The 24,168-nt window shown below is 39.4% G+C and overlaps 1 protein-coding gene across 4 annotated transcripts in view; it reads right to left on the bottom strand.

The window, feature by feature from the left end:
• diaph3 (diaphanous-related formin 3) overlaps nt 1-24,168 on the bottom strand; it is a 468,447-nt gene that overhangs the window by 384,253 nt on the left and 60,026 nt on the right. For all 4 annotated transcript variants that reach the window (XM_017699480.2, XM_017699484.2, XM_017699482.2 and 1 more), the window contains one exon: nt 935-1,065. In XM_017699480.2, coding sequence (XP_017554969.1) covers nt 935-1,065 — 131 coding nt within the window. The remainder of the gene's footprint in view (nt 1-934; nt 1,066-24,168) is intronic.

The following is a 24,168-nucleotide window of genomic DNA, read 5'->3' as shown; positions in this document are numbered from 1 at the left end:
TCTCACTGTTTCTCGCTCTCTGTCCATTTATGAATGGCAGAGGGCTTATTGGCCAACTCTAGCCTTCATAATTAGACATGCTGCTTTGCATAGTCTGCCAAATTAACTATAATTACTTTATCTACAAAAACACACATGACTTTGTCACCCTCTTTATCTACTGAATTCTTGTAATCAGAGGTACAGAAATGCTTAAATGAAATAGGACTCTGAATGATAGAAGGAGTAATAAAAAGGGATTTAAAGATTCTTGTACCTTCTTTCTATTTTGTTTTCAAGCTGTTTTTACATTGGTACATTTGTTTAATGAATTATCTTAAACATGTAGGCAGCCTGAAAGACAGAAGTCATCAACACAGACATCAGCTTATTTTTGATGTTTACACTCACTTATGTTCACTGTACTAAAATAAGGCACTGACAAAATCCCAGGGCCACAAAAAGCTAATGAGCATCTGTTTTGCTCATGCTTCTCCACCTCCCTGTCCACAGCCTGCAGCATCCCACCCCTGCCAGAGCAAACTGCATTTAAGCAACAAGAAGCGCTCAGTGAAAGTATATGTTCATGGTTCATATAGGGGTGAACAACAGGAGAGCTTGTCACAATTGGCATCAAACAATTAAGAGGCAGGAGGGAGAACCTCCAGCATCGCACCCATCAGAAATAAATATTAATGCCTCACAGCATGCATTGCTGCTGGAAGCTCACACCACAGTACTCTGTGCAGGAGTTGGATATTAGCCAAATGTCAAAGGTCAGGTGAGGTGGGTTGCTGGGTCAGATGGGAGGGAGAGAGCTGTGTGTATGTGTTTGCGTGTAGGGGTAGGTGTAGAGGTGGATAAGATTAAATTTAATATGAAGCAATAAGGGAATTAGACAGACTGTCCAGAAAATGGTATAAGAAAGGAAAAGTGTGAGTGTGAGTTGTTATACCTGACTGGATTGCTGGTGAGGGACACTCTGAGGGAATCCAAACAGGCAAACAGCTTCTCATCAGTAGCTCCACTTTTCAGCTCACTGAGAAACTCCTGAGGAGATATCTGGCTGCTGCTCTTCAGACTTCCCTAAGATAGAGCAAAAGAGGGACAGAGACAGAGAGAGACAGAGAGAGACAGAGAAAGACAGAGAGAGACAGAGAGAGACGACATGTTAAACATGGGAATCTTCATGGGAAACATGGGAATTTGAAATACTCTGCTTTTGTTACTGTCCAACCTGTTTCTTGATGTTACTGGATTTCTCACCCTCCATGTTCTAATACCACCCTAATTTATTTTAATTTAAGGGTTTTATTTCCTTAATTTATTTACAGTCAAATCAGACACTGAGCACAAGTTATTCATTTTTCAGTGTCAGGAAAAACAAAACAAAACAAAACAAAAAAACATATTTAACTGAGAATTGCACAGAAGTCTCGACAACTACTTTTTTATTCTTTTTTTGAGGAAATGTGCTTTCAGTTTTTCAGGAAAAAAATTGCAAAGGGACATTTTTCCACATCTCCAAAGTTCAGTCTTGGAAATTGGTTGTATTTTGTGCTTCACACAATCCAAATAATCCCAAACATATTCAGTGATGTTGAGGTCTGGGGTGGTTATATTTTGTTCTGAGAATACCAGCAGCTTCTTTGTTTATTCTCATGTGTTATGACTTTTTTGTCTACTTTTTTTTGCTCAGTAACAGCTTCTTGGCAGTTACACATCCTTTCAGTCCCATAATGCTGAGCTGTCTTCTCATAGCGGAAAGATGAGCAGAAATACATGTAGATTGTTTTTAGAACCGAAGCAGGCATGAAGCTTTACACTTTCTTCGCTTTCATAGATGTGCTGTGTCTGACGGTGAAAGTTTTGGTAGTCTACCATCATTTTTTGAACTCCAGTTTTAGAAACAATTTCACCACGCTTCCCACTTATTTTCCTTTAACTTTCCCCTTCCTTGCAAGAGGTTTATGAAGTATTTAATCTCCTCAGAAAAACACTGGTATACTGGAAATTGAATAAATGAAATGCAGTATTTGACTTTGTACAGTACTGGATATCTGACACAGAGCACTTCTGTTCTGATCCTATATTTGTAGATTTAAGCAAGAGAACAGTTGACGCGAGTGTGTCATCACAAAATAACATCACAGCTGTGATTTCAGTTCGTAATTTGATACTTGTAATAACACACGACTTTGAGTGATCTATTGCTTTTATAGAACAGTTAAATAAATAAAGTAATAAACAAATAAACTGGGTTGTGATCGTGCGCCTTACAGATAAATTCCCAAACTGTCATCACCACTGAGCAGCTAAACAACCTGAAATCAGCCAGAAATAAAACGCAATGCCATTCGCTAAACGTGTAGTCTGATCTTCAGAGCCGGACCAAATCAGACTGAGCCATAAAACTGCCGCAATATCAAGTTTAGCTCAGTTTTGTCAGTTTTATTTTCCAGATCACCATTAATGTTGTTTTGTTCCAGCCAGTCTGTAAAGCATCTTATTTTGGCAAATAGTATTGGGTTCATGTCTGGCTGATTCCAGGTTTTTTAGCTTGTTCTTCTGTCACAGCTGCCGACTGCAAAGCTGCTCAGTGGTGATGACAGTTTGGGAACTTAGTGTCGTCTCATTTTTGGGGGTGACCAAATCAGCCGTCGGTCAAATGTGATCTTCAAAGTATCCATTTTCTGTATGTGGCAAAGAAGTAAAAATGTTCAAATGGTTTGAGCGTCTCCTACAGCTGTCCAAGTCATCTGAGCGGAGCGATGGTGTTCAGCTTGTGTGGCCAGAACTAACTGTTGTACAAAATACAATATATGATTTTAACCGCACTGTCTGGTACAGCCCCTGAGGACGATGTGTTCTCCTTTTGAGTTGGTTCCTCTCAATCTTTCTTGCTCATATCAATGGTTTTTTTTTTTACTGGCACTGTCTCTCAGCTGGCTAAAAAGTGCATAAAAACCAAATTACTTAAATAAAAAAAGCATGAATAAAGCTTTTTCTTACAACATATTTACTCAAACTGCTCATGTTAAAGTAAACTATTATTCCACTCACCACTCTGCAACAAGAAGACAGAGGAAAAGGAAAAAAAGAAAAATGAAATCATGGCAGTAAGGATGTAAAGGAAGACAACAGAGATTGATTGTTTCATGTTTTTATACACGTTCTGCATAGTTGTTTATTAATTTCAAGAAGTTGCTTTAGAGATTTCCAATTCTTGGTTGTTTTGTAATGTTTTGCTCCTTGTTCTGTAATTGTCTGTTTTAAAAGTCTTTTCATCTCCAAACAGTTTTCAAACACGCGCCAGATCATTTGGCTGCTGTATGCCAAATGCTAATGGAAGACTCGGCGGCTGTTAGCTAACACAAATTAGTATTTTACTCAGGAACACACTCTGCAGTTAATGACGAGATAAAATTTTAAATATTGGCATAACTAATCTCACAGAGACGTGTACCCTGAAAACAATGAATAAACAGAGTGCTTTAATGTTAATAGAAATGCACTGAAAATCTCTCTTTATGGAATACAGCTGCACTAATTGTTCCACAGTTCATAGTGAACTTGGAGTGGTAAGTCAGATCTGAGGAAGGTCTCTCCTCGTTTTATTAGGTGCTTAGGCATAATAATCACTTGGGGGGGGGGACTACAGAGTAGTCCATTTGCAACAGGGACAGTGGCAACCTATGTTTCTTTGGCTTGTACTTTGGCTTGATCCTCTGTTCAGCAGGTTACTGGTTATTTCTCTTCATCCCTCACACAAAAGCAGCTTCAAAAGCATATTGCAGAACTGAACTGTATTTTAAGGAGTTTTCAAAAGTTTGGCCACCAGGTCACATGTTTACTTGGAGCGTGGACTCTTTTCTACACGCGCTTACGTGTGCAGGTCTCCATGCCATTCACTGAGGTGGAATTAAAGCAATGTGATGAACGCCCACAAGCAAAACATGGTACGGTCGTGACGAGAATACATTTTTAGATGCAGCGTTGTGAAAAGCCTTTACAGATACTGCGCTCTAATGAGGAAATGGATTATGCATGATGTGTACAAGCAGATATGTATTTTTTTCCCCTTTTTTGCAGAGGACTGCTTTATCTAAAAGCCGATGGACAGGAACAAATTACTTTTGTTTACTACTTAACAGAGAAAACTGCAATTCATATCAAAATAAGACATCCTCCTACTAACTGGCAACATATAACGAAGACAGAATGCAAAACTCTACCCTTCCACCTCAAACTCTCTGTCTCTATATCGTACTTTACACACCCATTCTCATTAACAGATGTTTTACAAAGTACAGGGAGAAGGAGATATTCATACTTTGTAGAGTATGAAGACCTTGAGGGCATTCTAAAAACAGAAACAAAAAGACAGTAGGGGGAAAGTGGGGAAAAAACAGTTAGGGAAAGAGGACAAGGGTTTGCATTTCCTGAGGGGTTTGAGAAGAGGACAATAAATGAACACTCCAATCTTTCCATCCATCGAAGAACAACTGTGAATTGCTCCCGCAATGTGTTGTGTCACCCAAAACTGCTGGCTTTGTTTTTTTATCCAACCAAATACTGTGCACACACTACAGTAACTGTGGGGGAGACAGAGAGAGAGAGAGAGAGAGGAGAGGGACAGAGCAAGCAAGAAACCAAGCAAGAATAAAGAAAGTAAGAACGAAGAAAATAACCCCTTTGAGTAAAAGGGGTGGGGGAAAGGAAAAATTCCTAGATACAAAATTCTTAGCCAAACACTGCAGGATCTCAGAAAGGCACTGATGTTTGCAGTCTCAAACTGGTCACAATTTTCATGTATATGAAACAAAATGCCTGAAACCATAGTGGCTTTGCTTCATAACCTGCCATTGGCAATTCTGCCATTACTGGGGTATATTTTGGTTTGTACATCTGAATTTACATGACCATGATGTTAGGAGTCTTGCCCAAGGACTCTTATTGGTATAGTGTAGGGTGTTTACACAGGCGGGGATTGAACCTCAGTCTACAGTGTTGAAAGCAGAGGTGTTACCCACTACACTACACCAACCACTCATGGCAAACATGATGATTATGTGTATGTGTGTGTGTGTGTGTGTTCTATAGCAGCACTGTATATCATTTGTGCTATGTAATGCTATGTTGCCATATACTCTGTGTGGCGGCATTAATTCTGCTCGAGAGCAACAAATAGGGGAAAATTGCAACATAGGCAGCAGTGGATGGTATAGTACAGCATAACAGTAGTAGTAATAACAGTAAATAGTGATTACTTTTTTGATCTCACAACCGGGGGAAATTCCACCTCCACATTTAACCCATCCGTGAAGTGAAACACCACATACACACTAGTGAACACACACACTAAGGGGCAGTGAGCACAAACTTGCCCAGAGTGGTGGGCAGCCCTATCCACGGCGCCCGGGGAGCAGTTGGGGGTTAGGTGTCTTGCTCAAGGACACCTCAGTCATGGACTGTCGGCCCTGGGAATCGAACCGGCAACCTTCCGGTCACAGGGCCAGATCCCTAACATCCAGCCCACGACTGCCCCAAATGTGTAACCCCTTTGCCTTTTATGCTGTAGACCGGAGTTTAATCCCCTGCCTGGGTAAGCACCCTACTCTATACCAATAAGAGTAATATAAGTCACTCTAGATAAGAGTGTGTGCCAGATGCCGTTAATGTAACATAGGCAGCAAACCAGAGACAGACAGATGTATTTCTCAGCATACAGTCAGTGTTAAAGTACAATGATTAACTATATTTCATTATTTTTTAATTATATTTTTGGCCCAGTACTATTGTAAGACACAAAAATCACAGTAGTTGTGAATATACCTCATATCTTCTCTTCATTCATCTGCTCCTTTAAAGTCCATCAAAGTTTGGATCTCTCTCATAATTTCTCTGGTATGGCACTTTCACCATCTGCTTTTCTCACTTTACCCTACAGTATCTCCTTTCTTTTATAGCATAAGTTGTTTTTCCATTTTTTTCTTTCTTAAAAACAGCAAGGACAGGAGCATGGTCAATGGGAGGTGGATACGGCTGGCCACTCCAAGCTGGCTGTCTCGCCGTAGGCCCATCCTTTCCTATGGTGTGCTGGGCCCACGGGCCGCTCCCTCATCCACCCCCGCCACAGGAGAACAAGGTCTTAATCACCAGGTACACGAGGTGCAGCTGCTCCCCACAAAAGTGGCCCCGTTTCCTATTCTTCCCTTCTCTCTCACTTTCACCTTTCTTTCTCTCTCTTTTCCCTGCCATCTTTTTCAGCTCTCTCATTCTCTTTTTAGCAAACAGAACTCCTTACCAGTCACCATAGCGACTGCCTTTGTGGCAATAGGGAGGCAAACATTTGCTACTTATTATTCTTTGTGCACTTTTTTCCTTTCGTTTGTGGGTTTATTTTGCCTTCATACAATAGCAGGTGATGCAAATACGCCAGAGAACGAGACTAACAATGTATGTTTAAGGTGTGCTGAAAAGATGTATTCAATTTAATACCATGTTTGCCAATGTAAGCATAAATATGGCATATTCTTGAAGGACATTTAAAAAAAAGATTTTTTCCTTTAGTGTGTTAGCTCCGAAAAGAATTACTTGCAGGAACAACAGTTAATGAAAACTAAAAGGACAATAATTTATCAGCTTCCTACAGTTTGATTGGAAAAGCTTTGTATTACAGCTGCATGACATCAACATTAAATGCAATATGTGATACAGTTGTTGGGTACAGCAATGGTTAAAAGGAGAAGCAACAAACGGATTAAAATAGATCATTTCACTATGTCACTGTTTTAGATTTGACCTTTTACAATTCACAGCTGAGAGTCAGTAAAGCACTGAAGCCCTGTTCGAGTGAGGTTAGTATTACTTGGGGAGGTGATGTAATTTGAGTGACTACCAACGAGCTGTGTGATTTTAGACCAGTACGAATTTGCCATGTCTGTAATTTAGTATCACTTAACTTAATTCGGCAAACTCAGAGCTCCCTCAGAGCTTGACTATTATTGAATAGAGCATTGAGAGTATTGATTTAAATAAATAAATAAAAACCTCAGCCAAAACTTTGTGTAGGACATGTCTTCTAAGGGCATGAGTGAATCATCTAATATTGCCATCATATCTTCATCATTATAAGGTTCAGTCTGCATTGTGTGACGTTAATATGTAAAATCGTACTATGTGGCCTGAAAAACTCCTGACTCAACACTTCTGACTTTCTAATTACTATGTCAGGCTTTACAGAGCGACTTACAGAGGTGTATGCACATTATGTTTGTGTGATTTCCTCCTGCATCAGTAATGCTACTTATTAAAATTGAAATAAGATTCTTACACAGTGCTGCTTTAAAATATAAAATCTAAATACACACTTATATCAGCATTGATAGTCAGTTTCTAAATATATAGCCCCTTAAAACTGCTACCGTCAGCCACAGAATTTCACATCAGCCAGGCCCCAAATTTCACATCCAGCAGTTAAGGACATGGTGCTTCTTGAGCTGCAAAGGTATACAAGCAGCTGGACAGGAGAGCTGATAAAACACTCAACCCACAGAAGATAGCAGGGTTTGGGCCCCTCCTCAGACGAGCACCCCTGAAGTAACGCTCTACTGCTAGATAGTAATTACACCACTCATGTAATTTGATCAGTTTTGTTATTACATACTCCAATGACAAAAATACAATTCATGCAGGCTTAGTGCACCATTTTAAGGCTCAAACTTTCTACTCAAAAATCTGTTTTTAGCAGTAAGTATGTATGAATACAGCAGAGCATAACACAGCTGGTGCCACAGCCATAGCCAGTGGTGGAAAGTAATACTTTTGGCAGCATAGGAACTTCCAGTTCATAACCAAGTCATGATTCATCAATTCACATCAGTTCCTGCAGTGTTCCACCTACTCAGTGGCAGTTCGCTCTCCTTCACTGTGCGCTGGAGCATATGTACACCACCTTAAGTCTGAACCCCTACAGAGCGGACATCCTCTTCATTCTAGCTCAGTGCTGAATTTCAGAACAGTAGGCCAATCTTCCAATCAATTCGGATTTTTAAAGAAGCACGTCGTTCAACAGCACCAAAGGAACGTCAGGAGGGCCTCATGTTCAGCAGATGCACTCTGAGGAGAAATTCGGATAAGCTCACAGTGGTTTGTGTCGGAAATCAAAGGAGCTGAGGTAAACATCCTAGGGCATGCCCTGGGTTACAGATCGAGCTGTCTGCTTCGTGCTAAGCCCTCGCAACCAGACAACAGGCCAATTAGATCAACCCTGAATGGGTTATGACATTAATAAACCATGAAGTGGGGCTTTCAAAGGTAAGAACTATACAGATATTGGTTACACTATGCTTTGTTCCATGTGTTAATCGCTGATATGCATGTGTGATCACAAGGGTTGCCACCTTATACGCAGTGGGTTGAAATGATTCACTTTGTTTACCGTTAAACAGCCTTTTTAGGGATTTCTAATAAGACACTTTAGGCAATTGAAACTAGTCGTTCAATTATTGAACAACTTTTTATAGATTTTCCCTTTTATAAAATTTGCCTCACCCTAGCTTAGACCTCCATGCCCATGAGAGCAACATGCAACTATGTGGCTGCCTCAGCTGAAGCAGTGCATTACTCTTTAGAGGGGAGAGAGCGACCCCTACTGTCCATTACCCACTATAATGCAAATATTGTTGCCTTGGGATTCCAGGCCAGAGAGCACGGCACCAGCGGGATGGGATAACAACAGGTCACATCACTGAACTGTAAGCAGGGTTTAAATCAATGGGCCATTTGCCTTTTCTTTATATGATACAATAGGAAAACCAAATAAAGCCCTTTCTTTTGTTGTGCCAAATCACAGCTCGTCTCCCTCGCTTCCTCGCTCCTCTGTAAGGCTTTGTATAATTATATGCAAGTGGAAAATAGCAGCTAGTAAGCAAATGTCAGACATGCTTAGGGAATTGATCAGCCATTTAAAGGACAGGTCACTCATGCCTCCAAAATGTCAGAGCCTCTCCCGTCCAATCAGAGAGGAGAGCAAAAGAGGGCAAAAACATCAAACGTCCAATCAACCTGTTCTGCTTCCTGTGGTCATGATAATTAAAAGCCCTTTATGCCAGAATGTCACAATGTGTTGGTCTTTCACAGCCAAACACGTCCCTGAAATGATGCAGTCATATGTTGTTAACATCATCCTGACTGTAAATGTCATGACCAGGCAAGTTTGAGAATCATAACATGGTAAAGCAGTGATCCAATATACAAACAGCGTAAACAGTGTACACTACTTATATCCAGGCCAAACACCATGTTAACTGAGGCCACATGTTCTCAAAATGCTTCAGTCATTTGTTCCCTCCAGATGTGTTCATTTAGCACATGATTGGAACTAATATCAGGGCTCTTCAGCCAAATAACAATCATATTCTTTTAATGTGGACACCGCATGTCTAGACCTGATGCAGCAACCTCATAACAACCTGCCCATTTCTGGACAGAAACTCTGTGGCTGTCTATCTGTGAGGCCTGGTGTGGTCAGACAATCACTTAGCCTGTCTCGCACCGCTCTAAAACTGATCATATCTTTTACTAAATGACCAAAACAGCTCATTAGGCTTCTCCACTTGAGCCAAACATCTCCCCTGGCCCTTCCATGTAAAAATGCGACATCAAAACCCCTCAAAACCACACTTTTCTAGCAGCGCTGAGCAAGCCATGTACCCGGGTGGTCAGTCTGTGAAAAACGTGGCTGTCTGCCCAGGTCTCTTCTTGCAAACTCGCTTCTGAGCAAGTAATCCCTCAGGTTCATACTTTGACTCATTAGTAGCCAAATCATCATTACCCACCCAATGCTGAAACTTAGGATGCACACACGCTGGCGGAATGTAGCACAGTTAAATAGGCTTTAATGATCGAGGCCTCAGCTCACACCGCCGGGAAGGCCGAGGATGGCCTCAATACACCAAAAAGCCTGGACTCACTGTCTAATTTGCCATCATTCAAGAATTTGTTATGCTATGAGCACGCCTGAATTTGAAATTCTAAAGTCAAGTCTGGAACAGTCAAAAACCAGGGAAATAAAGGACGGAAAGGGCACTTAACTTCTTATTACAGCCTCGTTTTCTGAACAGAGAGCCGACCAAATATTGGACTCCATAGGGTGGCTTTCTTCCCCTGTACACTCCTCAGTGCTGTTCATAAAAAGACTATATATGAGCTGCTTCCAAATCTCAACAAAGCAATAAATCAATCTTTCAGCAATCTCAAACAACAACTCAGAACAGCTTAAGCGAGCCTTTCAGGTGGATTCGTGCAGAAAGAGTTGGACCCAGGCATTAGGCATTACACACTAGTGATCAGCTGGTGGAGGAGCCACAGGGGAGCAATTCAGAATCACAATTACAGTTCATCTCCACAGGGCTAATGGATATCCAAACCCTGCAAGCAAAAGAGAGAGGGCCACTATTGTTTTGGAGAAAACAAATTTTAAAAGCATGTCCATGTTCGTGTCTTCTAACAGCTACGTTGCTGTAACCAAGGTACAAAGGTTCATTGCCTATGCTCCACTCCTTTATGTTCTGATGATTAATCATACTTTTGTGTGTAATGAACATTAAGGGTCTATACAGACAAAGAACACCTCAACACATCGGTGTGACAGCGCATGTGTCTGTGCATGAGTTATTGAGAAACATTCCTCGTTGGCCCGTCTCTATTTTAAGCCTTTAGTGGCCACATTAAGTGAAAGAGCTGAAGGAAAGGGAGCTAAAACAGCCCTCTTCATCAACACAAAGGCTAACCTTAATGCATAATGCAAATGAGGACAGGAGCGTTGGCGCGACTCTCCTTTCAACGTTCGGATATAATTAAGAGCTCCGGGGCCGACGATTTGGGCCCACAAGAGGATTCTGCTCTCGTTCTTCTAGCGCTTGTTCTCCATCTCGCTCGCCCTCTCTCACTCGGTCTCCTAATGTCCTGATCGCGTGTATTAAATCACCATCTTGAGAAGGCGCTTATCACTGCCCCTACAGAGCTGGAGTGGCTTTTATCATGTCAAATCTAAGAATTATTCTGTGATCTATATTCAATTAGACGCGGGTGACTCTGAGCGAGTGGGGAAAAAACACTCCCATTAGTCTCTGAATTTCCATTTCCAAAATACAATCGGACGCCACTGACCTTCATCTGTACTGAGAGAGAGAGAGAGAGAGAGAGAGAGAGAGAGAGAGAGAGAGAGAGAGAGAAAATGGAGGGAGCAAGAAAGAAATAATGAATAAAAGAAATGAAAGAAAGAACAGGGCAACATGCTGAGAATACAACACCAACTGCAGCTAATACACTGAGAATTGTTTTATCTTGCATTGTGTTTTGAACCGGTTTCAAAGTTTTACTCACGAAGTTCATCAAAAGCAGTGGTGAATTTATGCCATTAATTAAGTCATTAACAGAATGTCAATGTGGAAGCATGTTAACCACTTGTTCTCCAGACTTATTACTCAGCAACTGATACAGAAAAGGCTATGTAAAGGCTGCGTTGCTGTTTGTGTCATGTCCCAAAAATATACTATTGTAAAGATCTGTCTAGTGGCCATTTCAGGCAAACACAATTACTTAGTGGTAGATACGGCAGTGAACTAATACCAGGTATCTGTAAGACTGATACAAGCTTGGATACATCAAAGGAAGGGAAAAAAAAGGAGTGAACCATAATCCAGTTATTTATCAAATCTAGCCTGAAATATCTGACAGTCACAGAGCTATGTATCTTCCTTAAAGACGGTAGGAACATTTGAGAAGTTTGGGCATGCTTTAAAATAGGTCATTTTTAAGCCTCTTAGATTTTAAAGAAGATCAGCCAATACTCAAGGTCTCAATATCAGTCAGTACTGGAATCAGAAAAAGAAATATGTGGTATCGGTCCATCTCAACTCAGTGGGTATGGAGCTGGAAATTAGTTGACAGGGTAATGTCCTCAAACACGTCCACTTTTTTTAATATTCTTTTGTTCTACACTTTAAATTACAAAGTATTACACTCCATCGCCGAAGGTAACAAGTGATGAACAGATCATTACACAGACACATATACAGACTCCCTGGACTTCATCCATTCTTAAAATGGTGGGCCCCACTTTAGCTGTTAGAAAACCAAACCGCAGCAGACGGATTGATGCTGTGTAGTGTGTCCATTTCCTGACTGAACAGACTGCAACACAGAAATTCACACACATACACACACACACACACACACACACACACACACACACACACACACACACACACACAGACACAGACACAGATATATATATAAACATACACACTGCTTAGTGCTGAGTTGTGGCTATACAGCACCATCTAGAGGTCATTAAGCGAAAGAGATATTTGCATAGGAGTGGAAAAAACAGTAAGGATGATATTCAGCAATCATGAAAATCTTAAGTGTCAAGAAATCTTCAACAAAAAAAAATCACCACCACAGAGTGAATAATAATAACAACAATACTTATGAAGATTTGATTGGGTTAGGGGAGTAAGTCATGCACAGTTTGAAAATAAAACTGATGGGACGTGATTTATTCCACTGGTAGGCTAGTTGGTCAGTTGGTGAAGGCCACTAGAGCATCATCAACTAACTCCAATGATGTGACTGTGAATATCAAGAGAATGACAATGAAAGCTTAAGCACTGGTGCTACAGAGAGAAATAGAGAGAGAGCTGAGAGAGGCCTTGTTGATAAGAAGCAAGCTGCCCTCTCCATCCTCCTACAGCCATCATCTCAACATATCTAGCCACTGCGGCAACATCACAATCATTGCCATGGAAACGGGTTGTCAAGAAGATCTTGTCACAAGAGCTTTGTGGTACGGGAGAGGACTCGAACTTAATCCATGTGTCTGTTCACAAACCTAGCATTTTTTCCCCGTTATGGGGTGTGTCCATTCTGCATTGCACATCTTTCTTCTCTCTCTCTCGATTGGCTCTCTCATCAACAAAGCTGAGTGTTGTACTGGTGCACTGTGATGTCCTTCCATTCAGTACTTTTCAGAAGTCCGAATCAACAAGGTCAGCCACTTCGCAAACATCGGCCCTTTTAATTCCACAGGCCAATCAAGCAAATCTGAATAATACTGCAAACTTTCTCTGCACTTGTCCTTCAAAAGCAGTAGAAGAATCAACAGCTGCTGTGTGACTGTCAAAGAGCAAAAATAACTTAAAGAATAAACAATAAAAAGTATCACACTTCAAGGAATGTCATTTACAGCACTGACTGAGATTTAGCTTTCACAGGATCTTGAGCCTAAGGACAAAAAGACACCGAACTTAACCTGGACCTACAAATGAGACTGGCGCCTCTATCTGTTCGCTGTCGGTGAACCAACGCAGGGAACCAGGCTGTTGTTTTACAGCAAAGACAGTAAACAGATACGGCCTAAAGTCGAGCGCAATTAGGGGCCATTTAGCATTCATTGTTGGCCGTGTACATTTGCTGGCGGCTGGGCATTCGTTTTACTGCCTTAATGATCGATTTCATTAATGATCAATCATTTTAATTGTGGTCTGGGCTGTGATTGGTATCTGGAAAGTGTTCAGCATCTATTTACATCTAGAAGAAAAACGAATAGCGCTGATCAATAGGAGCACCCCTTTTCCTCTACAACACACCACCATTTCAGCAACATGCAGGGAAAGACAAATCATATACTCTACAACACACAGCATCGCAGACTGTGTGATAGCATAAAATTGCTGTCATTGGCAAAGTTAGAGTAGATAGTATAACACTCGCTTCCTAGCATTTCAGGAAATTGACTATATCACAGGATACAGCGTATAGTATATTGCGAAAGACAGCACTAGGGCTACACAATTTGGACAAAATGCTAGTGTTTTCCATTACACTGATGCATTCTGTATGTTACGAAAGACCTTGCAGTTAATACTGTGATATGACATTCAACATTCATTGACATGTGACATTCATTGAAGAATTTCCCTCAGGGATTAATAAAGTGATCTCTCTGTCTATCTACTAAATTAAGTAACTTTTGTTGGATTACATGAATATCTTAATTCAGTGCTGGGTTATATATTGACTACATACTGGAAAACTGCTTTTCAGTTTTAGCATGATTCAGCAATTTTAAACTGGTAAAGAGACTCCACAATGAATTTAAATTGTCCATAAACGGGTGTCCCAGTCGGCAAGCAGTTTGTTGTTTTTTTTTTCTTTAATTCTTTTTTGTGCATTTATTACATCCAGAACTTTAATCTAACTGCAACGTATGGGAGGTACTTGGAGCTAGAAGAAAAGCTGAAGAAAAGTCCAAAACAAGCTATGTAGATACAAGATTTGTAGTACCAGTCCTCAGGAACAATGTGCTCACTAACTTTTAGTGTTAAATGTTATCAAATACAGTAAGACTGTAACACACAGTAACAATTAACAAACTATATCCTAGGGGAAGGAAAAAACAAAAAAAGAAAAATGATGCTAGAGATGCACTGAACTTATTTCTTTTCTGACCAAAACAGAAACTGAAATCAAAATTCAAGACACATTATTCCGTTTGCCATTTCATTTATGCTTTAGAAAAGTCATACTAAATAAAAAACTATAAAGTAATAAAACACTTTTCACTAATATCTGCTTTCAATATGACAAATGTGAGCTGACAAACAAAAACAGTCGACGTAAAACACTTTACTAAAATTATTACAGCATACAGTACAGGCTATGGTATCTAATCCGATCCAACAGAGAACAGAGTTGGTCATCCAAAGTAATGAATGTGGCACTGTTTGTGATTTTTGTCATCATTTCAAAACCTGTGGCTACAGATGGTGTCGTTCAGCTTAGTAAAGACAGTGATTTGTTTGTCATTTTGTTGTGTTCTGCATATCGAGCAAAAACTGTAAAATAGTGAAATAGTTTACAAATAGTTTACTTTTTTACCCACTGTTGATTTGCTGCTGCAAAGGAACCAAAGTCATTTGTTGTTTTCATCAGATGGTTGGTTAAGGGTTAAGCGGTTGATAACATGTTCACCCTAGATGAGAACACCATGTTAAGAACAAAAATGTAATGATAGTCACCCAGTACTGTAAACTGTTCTTAAATGCTAGGATGAAGCCTGTTTTGCATGTTGCCTTGCCTGCTTCACAAATAAAAGCACTGCTGCTATATACTAATAGATATTACTGGTATTAGTACACATGGTCAGATCACTAGAGGAATTTTTACCCATTAATTGTAACGACTGAACTCTGCTAAGTACTGTCACATCATTTTCTTTTTTTTTCTTTGTTTTAAAAGATCATTCTTTCGTAGCAAAAGTAAAAGCAAAATGCATCACTTTCCTAATGAAAACATGAGTAGGCAAGTTCAACTGTACATGAGTCTCCAGAGCCTGTGTGAACGTATCAAAAAAATAAACAACCTCACACACATCTAGACTCTGGGAGGGGGAAAAAAAACTGACAGTTTGTCAGGTTGCACACACACACACACACACACACACACACACACACACACACACACACACACACACACACACACACACACACACAGAGAGCTCGGCAGGCTGACAAGTTGAGATCTTTTTTGACATGTCTACTGAGAGCTCTGGCTCACCTTTCACTGCTGTGCTAACAAGACTATGTTACCCATATACCACCTCCACCTTCCCTTTGAGATAGCCTCCAGACTCGCTGAGCCATTGTATTCTGCCCCAGTGTAGGAAATGCATGTACCTCTCACCAAACAACTCCCTACAGTGCATCCCTGTGCAGAGCTTTTCAAACAATTACATCTCATTGTAGTTCACACACAGGCACAAAGAGCCATGCTCAGAGACACATGGAAATAATGCTGTAATAGTCCAGCTACGCTCTCTTAAGAGTTAAGAGTACCACAGATAACGCAAAGGACTCTAAATGAGACTATGACAATTATGTGGTTTCAAAGAACATATTTCCATCCTCTATATTATATAATGGTCACTAGCATTATGTTTGCTAGCAAACAGTTTCCCTTAACAGACCTTACTCAATGCTAAAATTCAGAAGTTCAATACATAAAGAAAAAAGTATAACATGTAATAAAGTATAGAGTATAAAAGTATAACATGTAACATCGCAAAACAATTTATGTATGTTACATATGAGAGAGAAGGAAAATACTTAATCATTGTGGTTTAATATGTAAACAATTCATTTATTTTGTTATTGGTCATAAGCCACATGAAATGAGCCAGTCAGACCAAATGACAACTGTAATAATCCATATATGAGAAAACATTAGCTTATTCCTGACTACACTGAATAGTGCATCAAATAACATTTCCTTTAACATTAACATTAACACTTCCTTTATTCTTTGTACACCCTAGACATAAAGGATATATGCCTGCACACAGAAAATAGACAACCGAGAGGTTTACAGCACTACTCTGAAGCCATGATACAATCACTAATCTTCACCCCGCAGATAAGAAATAAACACGAATATAAATTCTTTTCCTCTTGCACTGTAAAGAGCTGATTTGGTGCAGCCAGTGTCAGGAACATAACCAGGGGTTTCATTTGGCATTTAATAGTTATGCAAGGTATGCACTGCAGAGTTTTTGACACGATTTCACTCCTGATTCACCTCTTCCAATAAACTCTGATTCAATTAATATGTGCTAGGAGAGTACAGTCCCAGTGCAGCCCCCACCCACCCCCGCCAAATTACATTCTGTTGAATTTCTAAGTGAAAGTAAATTGACATCCTCCACTCAGAACAAACTTACTGTAATTTGTGGTTCTAATTTTATAGTTTGACATATTGTAAAAAGGCTAATTCCATGATTCAGTACATATTGTCCTTTCACTATATAACACTTTTTAATACAGAATTAGAAAAGAAATGCTAACATATCTTCTACTTCCTGAAACCTACATTTCTAAACTACATACAACGTTACATCTCAATATTAAATGAACTGAGCATTACAAGTTCATCTACAATCTAATCTTGTTTCTACATAAAGTGTGACTCTCAGCCTATGGCTAAAATGCGAGTGGCTCGGTCACCCCCAGCAAATTGTGGAATTCTATGACTCTACTACCGAATAGAGGTGCAAACTGGTAGCTATTAACATTCCTTCAGAGCGAGTTATTGGTTTCAACTGTTCCAAATCGGCACTTAATGGCTGCTTGAATCCTGTGGGAGGAAGTAGCTGCTGAGACTTGTGTTTTCTCCGCAAGGCTGAAGTTGGCTTCCTATTCTCCAGCTTCTTATTAAAATTTTCTGTTCCACCTTAAATGGAGCAGCAATAACATGTAAGTGCTACTCCATTTAAGGTGGAATGGAACATTTTTATAAGAAGCTGGCTAACATTAGCTTTTTGGAGTGTTAAGGAATATCTTGGATTATGTTAAATACAACTATAGAAACCTTCCCTTTTACCATGTATTTAAAAGCATGAAATCCAATTGTATTCACAGCTCTTCTCCTCTTCTCGCGATCCAAGAATCAGAAAAAAATGAACTTGCACATTGTGACACCCGTAGTGAGGATGCAATCAATTAAAGGCATATTATGTTTGTTAATTTTAAAACTTTATAAAGACGGGAAAAGTAGAACTACAACAGCTACCATAAATATATGAATACGCTCAAGGAGAAGAGTTGCTACATATAGCTTATTTGGCCATATCTATACTTCTCCTGCATTTTACTGTTTACATTGAGGTTAACTCATGAAGTTTGAGAATTTAGGCTATGTAGTAAAGTTAGTTGTAATTTTCCATGACCATTTTCCAACCTCTCCTTATCCCTTTACATTAAAACAGACTGTTTGTGTTACTGTGCCTTTGATATATACAAGACCTCGATTCCAAGTGGCCGCCCAGTATTGTGCTTCATTCAATAAGAAACCCATTAAATGCTTATAATACCTTCAGCCTGAATGGTCTACACTGATGTAGGCCGAATGTGTATGACATTACAAAATGGGCAGTTTCCATACATGGACTATAAGGACTAGAGTGACTGGTACATTTTGAAGCTTTGACAATGTTTACATACTGCACCAAATTTATGTTCTGTTTTCCAAGGCCTTTCATAAATAAAACAGCAAAAAGGTGGAGTACTAAAAAAAGTAGGCACCACATCACTGACTTTAAAGACCTAAGAATATAACCTTGTCTCATATCCAACCATTCATATGTATTCACAAGTGGTCAGTTTAACTAGGCCTTTAATTGCATGAGCTCTTTCCCACTCTAATATCTGATGCAACCCCGCACATCCATTGTCACTCCACAGTCTCATTGTCATGCAAACCTCGATTCATTAACCCACATTCCATTACCATACCTACTGTGTAATTATGAGATAAAGAATTTATCGGAAGTGCTGAAATGCAAAATCAAAAAGGTGGGACTTTTCCCCCTCCATTAAAGTAATTGGCTTGCAAACACTGCCTTTTGCCAGCAGCAGACTCACAATTGAGAGTGGATTGCGAAAAGGCCATCATGGCCTTGCAAAATCCAAGGGAGAATTACTGGAACCTACTTATAAGACAAAGTGTGGAAAGGAAAGGCAAGAAGGCACAAACTTCAATTTCTGACTGGAGAGCTAGCCATAAATTGAACAAGCAGAACGGAAAAGGTTTTGTGATATTTGCAGGCAGCTGGAGACTAAAAAAATACAATGAAAGTCACTGGTGTAAAAGGGTAAGCACTAGAGTCGAGCTTTGAACTGGTTAAGATTCTGTTCATTTCATAACATTGCAGATGCACTATTCAAAAAGCCTTTTACTGCAATGAGAATTTTCCATTTATCTTGCAATTATCTCCTACAAGCCACGGGGGGTGGGTTATCGCTGAAAAACACTCATTTACTGTAAAGGAACATTGAGCTATTTTAACACCTTAAAAAAAAGTCACTGTTCTATGAAAGGGGTAGGGAAAAAGCGCAATTACTCAGTAACACATAGGAATGGGAAAGATTTTTCAGTAGCTTCATGAAGTAAACAGGTGCTGGGCAGCTAAAACATTTTAAATGCAAAAAAAAGGCACTCAGGTGAAACACATCATATTTGCACTTTTACTGAAGGACACAGCTGCAGTAAAAAAGAACTTTAATCTACTTTTGTTAACCCGGCCTGTTTAAGAGCTCTGAAAGAGACGAAGACCTATACTTATTTGCAATTCAATCAGGTGCTGTCTTTCATCCAAAAAAAAAAAAAAAAAAAAGTATTATGCCCCCCACCACCCCTCAAAGTTGTATACAGCTGGTTTGATAGCACTTCTGCTTAAATAAATGGGAAAAGAAAAAAACAAGAAAGAAACACGGAGAAAGAAGGGGAAGCAAAACAGGCACAATTAATAAATGCAGATTTGGCATTAGCATAGACGCACTGAAAAATATGCAGGTGTGCACGTTAGCAAGCTCTTAAATGACAGAACTGAAGACTCCCTGGATGATATCTATTCTAGCGGCTCAGCACCTCTTCCCTTTTATCATAATATCTAATTAGACTTCAAAACCATGGCCATATACTCTGAGAGTGTCAATCATCGCAAGGTCCCATGAGTTTGTAAAAAATCCTGGCATATAAGTCTGCCGACAGTTGTGACAATGCAGATGACCCTCATGCAGACAAAAAAAAGAAAAAGAAAAAAAAGAAATAACTATAGAAAAAACACCCCCCCCCCCCTCCTGACACCAATTCATAAATGACCCAGCTCTTCTTGATTATATTTCAGAGACTTTCAGCAGAAGCTCAACCCTTGTGGAATCAGTGTCATGTTAATCACAAGCTATGCATTAACATCCTCAGAGTGGGATCTAAAAGTCCTTAGAAACTTCCAAGTTACCCGCTGCTTCAAAGCACGGCTCTGTAAGTATGAACTAGAAAGTGAAAGCATAAGTAAGGAAGCCGACGGCCTCCACGACTCCTTGCTAACTTTTTAAAGGTGCTTATATTCAACTGAAGGTGTTATGAGTTTAGGAAATTAAAGTTCCTTGAGCGGAGAATGATTCCAAAGATAATTGAAAGGGCGGCTGTTCTGTTACTCTTATCCTTCAGAGTTCTCATTCTGTTGATTTAACCACAAAGTAGGAATCTTATCAGTTTAACTTGGCGCCCTGTCTCACTGCTCTCAAAGGGCAGTCATTACCCCTGCGTTAACATCGAGCAATTTGAATTAAGCTATAGCCTCAGAGGTTAGGTGTGTGGGATTCTTAAAAGGTTCTGTCAAAAGTCCCATCTAATGTAGAACTTAGTAAATTAAATTAAGGGTAAGAATCTTAGGTCCCATTGTGCAGTGAGCTCAGACTTTCCCATCTGCATAAATTAAAAGCTGTTGCTGTTGCTTTTTTTGGTGAGGAGCACATGGCAGATTGGGCCTACTTAATATCTAGAATCTACCATGGTTAAACAAAACAACAAAAGGACAGATTGAATGGGCGTGGAACCTTTAACCGAGGCAGAGCTTAGCACAAAGGCCTGTCTGATTGGATAGATCACCATGATCATCAAAAACCAAGAAACCTATATTTCATTCTAGGGCAGAACTCAGGAGCAAATCAGCATGTTTTTCAAAATCTCTGCATAATTCAATTGCTGAGATGTAAACAAAGTCAATAACAGTCGCTTTATATGAAATTGTTCATTGTAGAGAAACTTACCAACTCACTGTTTTATGCGTACAACACAAATACATCCATTTTACTTATTATCCAAAACTACCAGTAAACATACAAGTGCGTGTTTTAAAATGTAATATTGATAATGGTGAAATTTTAGGCCAAAATCCATCTGATTCTTATCACCACTAACAATGATTATGACTTCAGTTTTTCTAGAATAGAACGTTCCACATCAAACCATTCTGAATGACTGAATAATCAACAAACGACCCATTTAACACACATTTAACTGCACAGTTTCATGAAGCTATGATAAACATGGACCATTCCGAAAGCAAAGAAATGGCCTTGAACAGAGCTCTACTGGGTTGAGCTCCTTTCTCTCTGAACAGCTCTGAGAAAGTTCAGCAGAAAGGTGGATCTAACTACATGGAAAGTGAACTAAGTACAGAATCTGCACAGTACTGTAGACACCAACAGAATGAATAGTATGAATGAAAAGCTTCTGGCTTACGTTACTGGGAAGAATGTTTTCATTTCAATTCAAGTGAATGAAATATTTTGCTGTGTTTTGTAGACTACCTAAATGAGCAAAAACAAGAGGAAAAAAAAAAATCAATATAAAAGCAACAAAAACATCTAACCAGAACAGGCTACACTTTACATTCTTTCACCTCCTTAATCCATTTCTACAATCTGAACAGCAGCAACATAATATTCACGAATGCACAACATTCATGGTGAGCTGAGGTAGGCGGGAGGTAGAAAATAACTTAATAAAAAGGGAAAGAAAGCTGAAAAATAATTGAATCTGTCTTTACACAAATAATTAATGCCTGCCTCTTCTTTCAGTTGCCAGGAGGAATCTCAAAACAGTAAATATTTTGTAGAGAAAGAAAAAAATTCAGCACAAGCTCACATACATACAAACACACAGAGCATAAGGCAAACCAATTCAAGATGCATAATGAAGTCGATGTTAATGTTACTTATATTCTCCATCAAGGTTTAGTTTTTTCTTCCAAGAAGGTATTTAAGCTTTTTCCTTTTGCTGGTTCAGTTGATATGTGAGATGTTTACCACATTTATTTTTGTATTTTAAGCCATTATAGTTGGTATTGTTTTTTGAGAATCATTTATTTCCATAAAGGATGCCCACTTATCATAAAATTGTTGAAATAAGTTGCACTGTATTTTCTAGTGAAGAAGAAAAATCACAATTATAGATATTATGCGGCAGCGTTTTCATAATTCAGCTGACCAACGGGATACTAAAGCTGTACAGAAAATACTGCACATTTTACTCAGTATCACACACAGCAGTCACAGTGGGGATTTTACTCTACCAGAGCTTTTAAAGTCCCCATTATCATGGAATTAAACATTATGTGTACACTGCATTTAATATTATTTATTACCCTTTTCTGAGACCATCAACCATAGACTGGGATCAGTGGAGCTTTCTCTCTAGGTTAGAGTTATCTTCAGCTGCTCTACGCTAACATTCGGTCATGTTAGCCCATTTTTTTACTGCAGCAAGTCACTTTCAGGCAAGCTGAAGTTCCAAAGCATGTTAGCGCTGTAAATTAAGGGGAATCTGTGCGGTAAATGCAGCATGACAGTGCACAGCAAAGAGAAATAACACAGATGGCATCTTAAAAATTCCCTCTGTCTCTTTCTCTCTCTTTGTAAACTCTACTGTGAAACCCTACTGGTCTGCATGCCTGCACAGTTCTAAAACAAGAACATCAGTTTCCCCAATGTATTTTGCAAGCTGTTTAACAGTAAATAAGTTCTCTCTAACTCTCTCAGCCTTGTACACATCATCATCAGGTTACTTGTCCATCATGAACAATATCGGATTACATCGCTCTATTACCCAGGCCTAATGCCCACACTTTCCTTGTTCCTGTTGAATTCTGGATCTTTAAGCAAAGATGTATTGATGCACCATCTAGTAGATGTTTTGTGATTACGATGTAATACAGGAGCATCGTCACTAATCGTTAGTAGAGGAATTCTGGTGTTTGTGTGAGTAATGCTGAGAGTGCATTACAAAAAAGAAAAAGAACAGACTGACTGACAATACTGACAACTGTTAATATTTAAGAACTTCAGTGGACAGTTTAACAGCAGCTGCTTCATTTAGTTTTGCTGACAGATGGGTATATGTGGGAGTTTCACCAAGAGGGCATGTTTTGAGTCCTTCAGCTGCAAAAGTGTATAAAAGTTCAATCTTAAAACACAAAGAAAAAAAAATACTGAAGAATTGAAAATTAAAAACATTCATACTGCATCATGTCTACATGTTCCAGTCTGTAGACGAGTGCTGCCTTCAGTAAGCCAGTGACGGATCAAGTAGCAGAGTCTCAATAATACAGATGAAAAGCCCTGCTGAACTGTAGAATGTTCTTCACTGGTCACTTCACATTGCCAGCCGGGTGAGCTTACCCTTTCTCTCCCAAAACAGATTAGTTTTGGGGACACCCTCTGGTGTCGAGGTGGTGTAGGGCTTAGACAAGTAAATGCGATTTTGATTGCTTGGTGTCGTCCAACGGCGACCCTTCAGCATCCCGCTGGCCAGGAGAATTAAGAATCGAGCAGAATGACCCTGCATCCCGCCAAGCCCAGAGAAACAGACCTGAGCCTGGCCTAATAACACACGCCAATCTGGTAACTGCTGGGCTTTTCATTTCTCCAGTCATGGCAATGAGAAACACTGACTGTGACTACTGCTTAAGACCCCGAGACTCCAGTGACATTTACGCTTTAGGAGTGTGGTGCTGTGCCTACAATGACAAACAGGTGCGGTAGCAATATGTTTTCGTGTGCATGTTTACTGACTTCACTCCCTGTAGTAGGCAATGTGTGCAGCCTTTACATCACTGCAAAAAATTTTCGCAGTAGTAATTGTAGGCAAATTGAGGTGAAAAACATAACAAGCACAACTGTTGTCTAAAGGTTTTCACAACTACACTTCTTCAGCCAGTGGAAATTATACTGAGCACTTTAGGGGAAAATGTCTAATTGTGAATATTCTGACTAATATTGCGCCTGAAATGCATTTTTTTTGTTGACTATCTTCTAGAAATTTAGGTCCAGTGGTCATTTGCATAAAACATCTTCGGTGAATTGAGGTCTTCCATTTCCCCGTTACCTTAAAGGAGCTACATAAACTACCTTCAGAGACATGTTTACATGGAAAATAAAAAAATAAATAAATAGTTTTAGTGAAATTTAGCACAAGTTTATGACCGTTTCAAAGCTTATATGTAAATGTTCAACTTTAAATGATTCCCTTAAATCATTTAACTCAAGATAAATACTCAAAGTGATTTATGCAAGAAGACACAGGCCTGTTATTTTATCTAAAACATCCAAAATATCTACTTTGTCCTGCTTGAGGCTTAAACCTTGGGCACAGTGTACCAGATTGCTAGTTATTTGTCACAGCACAAATTCAACAATTGTTTAAAATGGACTGCAGTAATGGTTGCAACTGAGCTGATGAGTGAACAACGTGCTTTGTTACACTGAGGACACAAAATTTACT

The sequence above is a fragment of the Pygocentrus nattereri genome, chromosome 15 (genome assembly GCF_015220715.1).
Source record: "Pygocentrus nattereri isolate fPygNat1 chromosome 15, fPygNat1.pri, whole genome shotgun sequence".
NCBI classification, from domain to species: Eukaryota; Metazoa; Chordata; class Actinopteri; order Characiformes; family Serrasalmidae; genus Pygocentrus; species Pygocentrus nattereri.
Note: the sequence above shows the minus strand (reverse complement) of the source record. Positions and strands in the feature narration are given on the sequence as shown.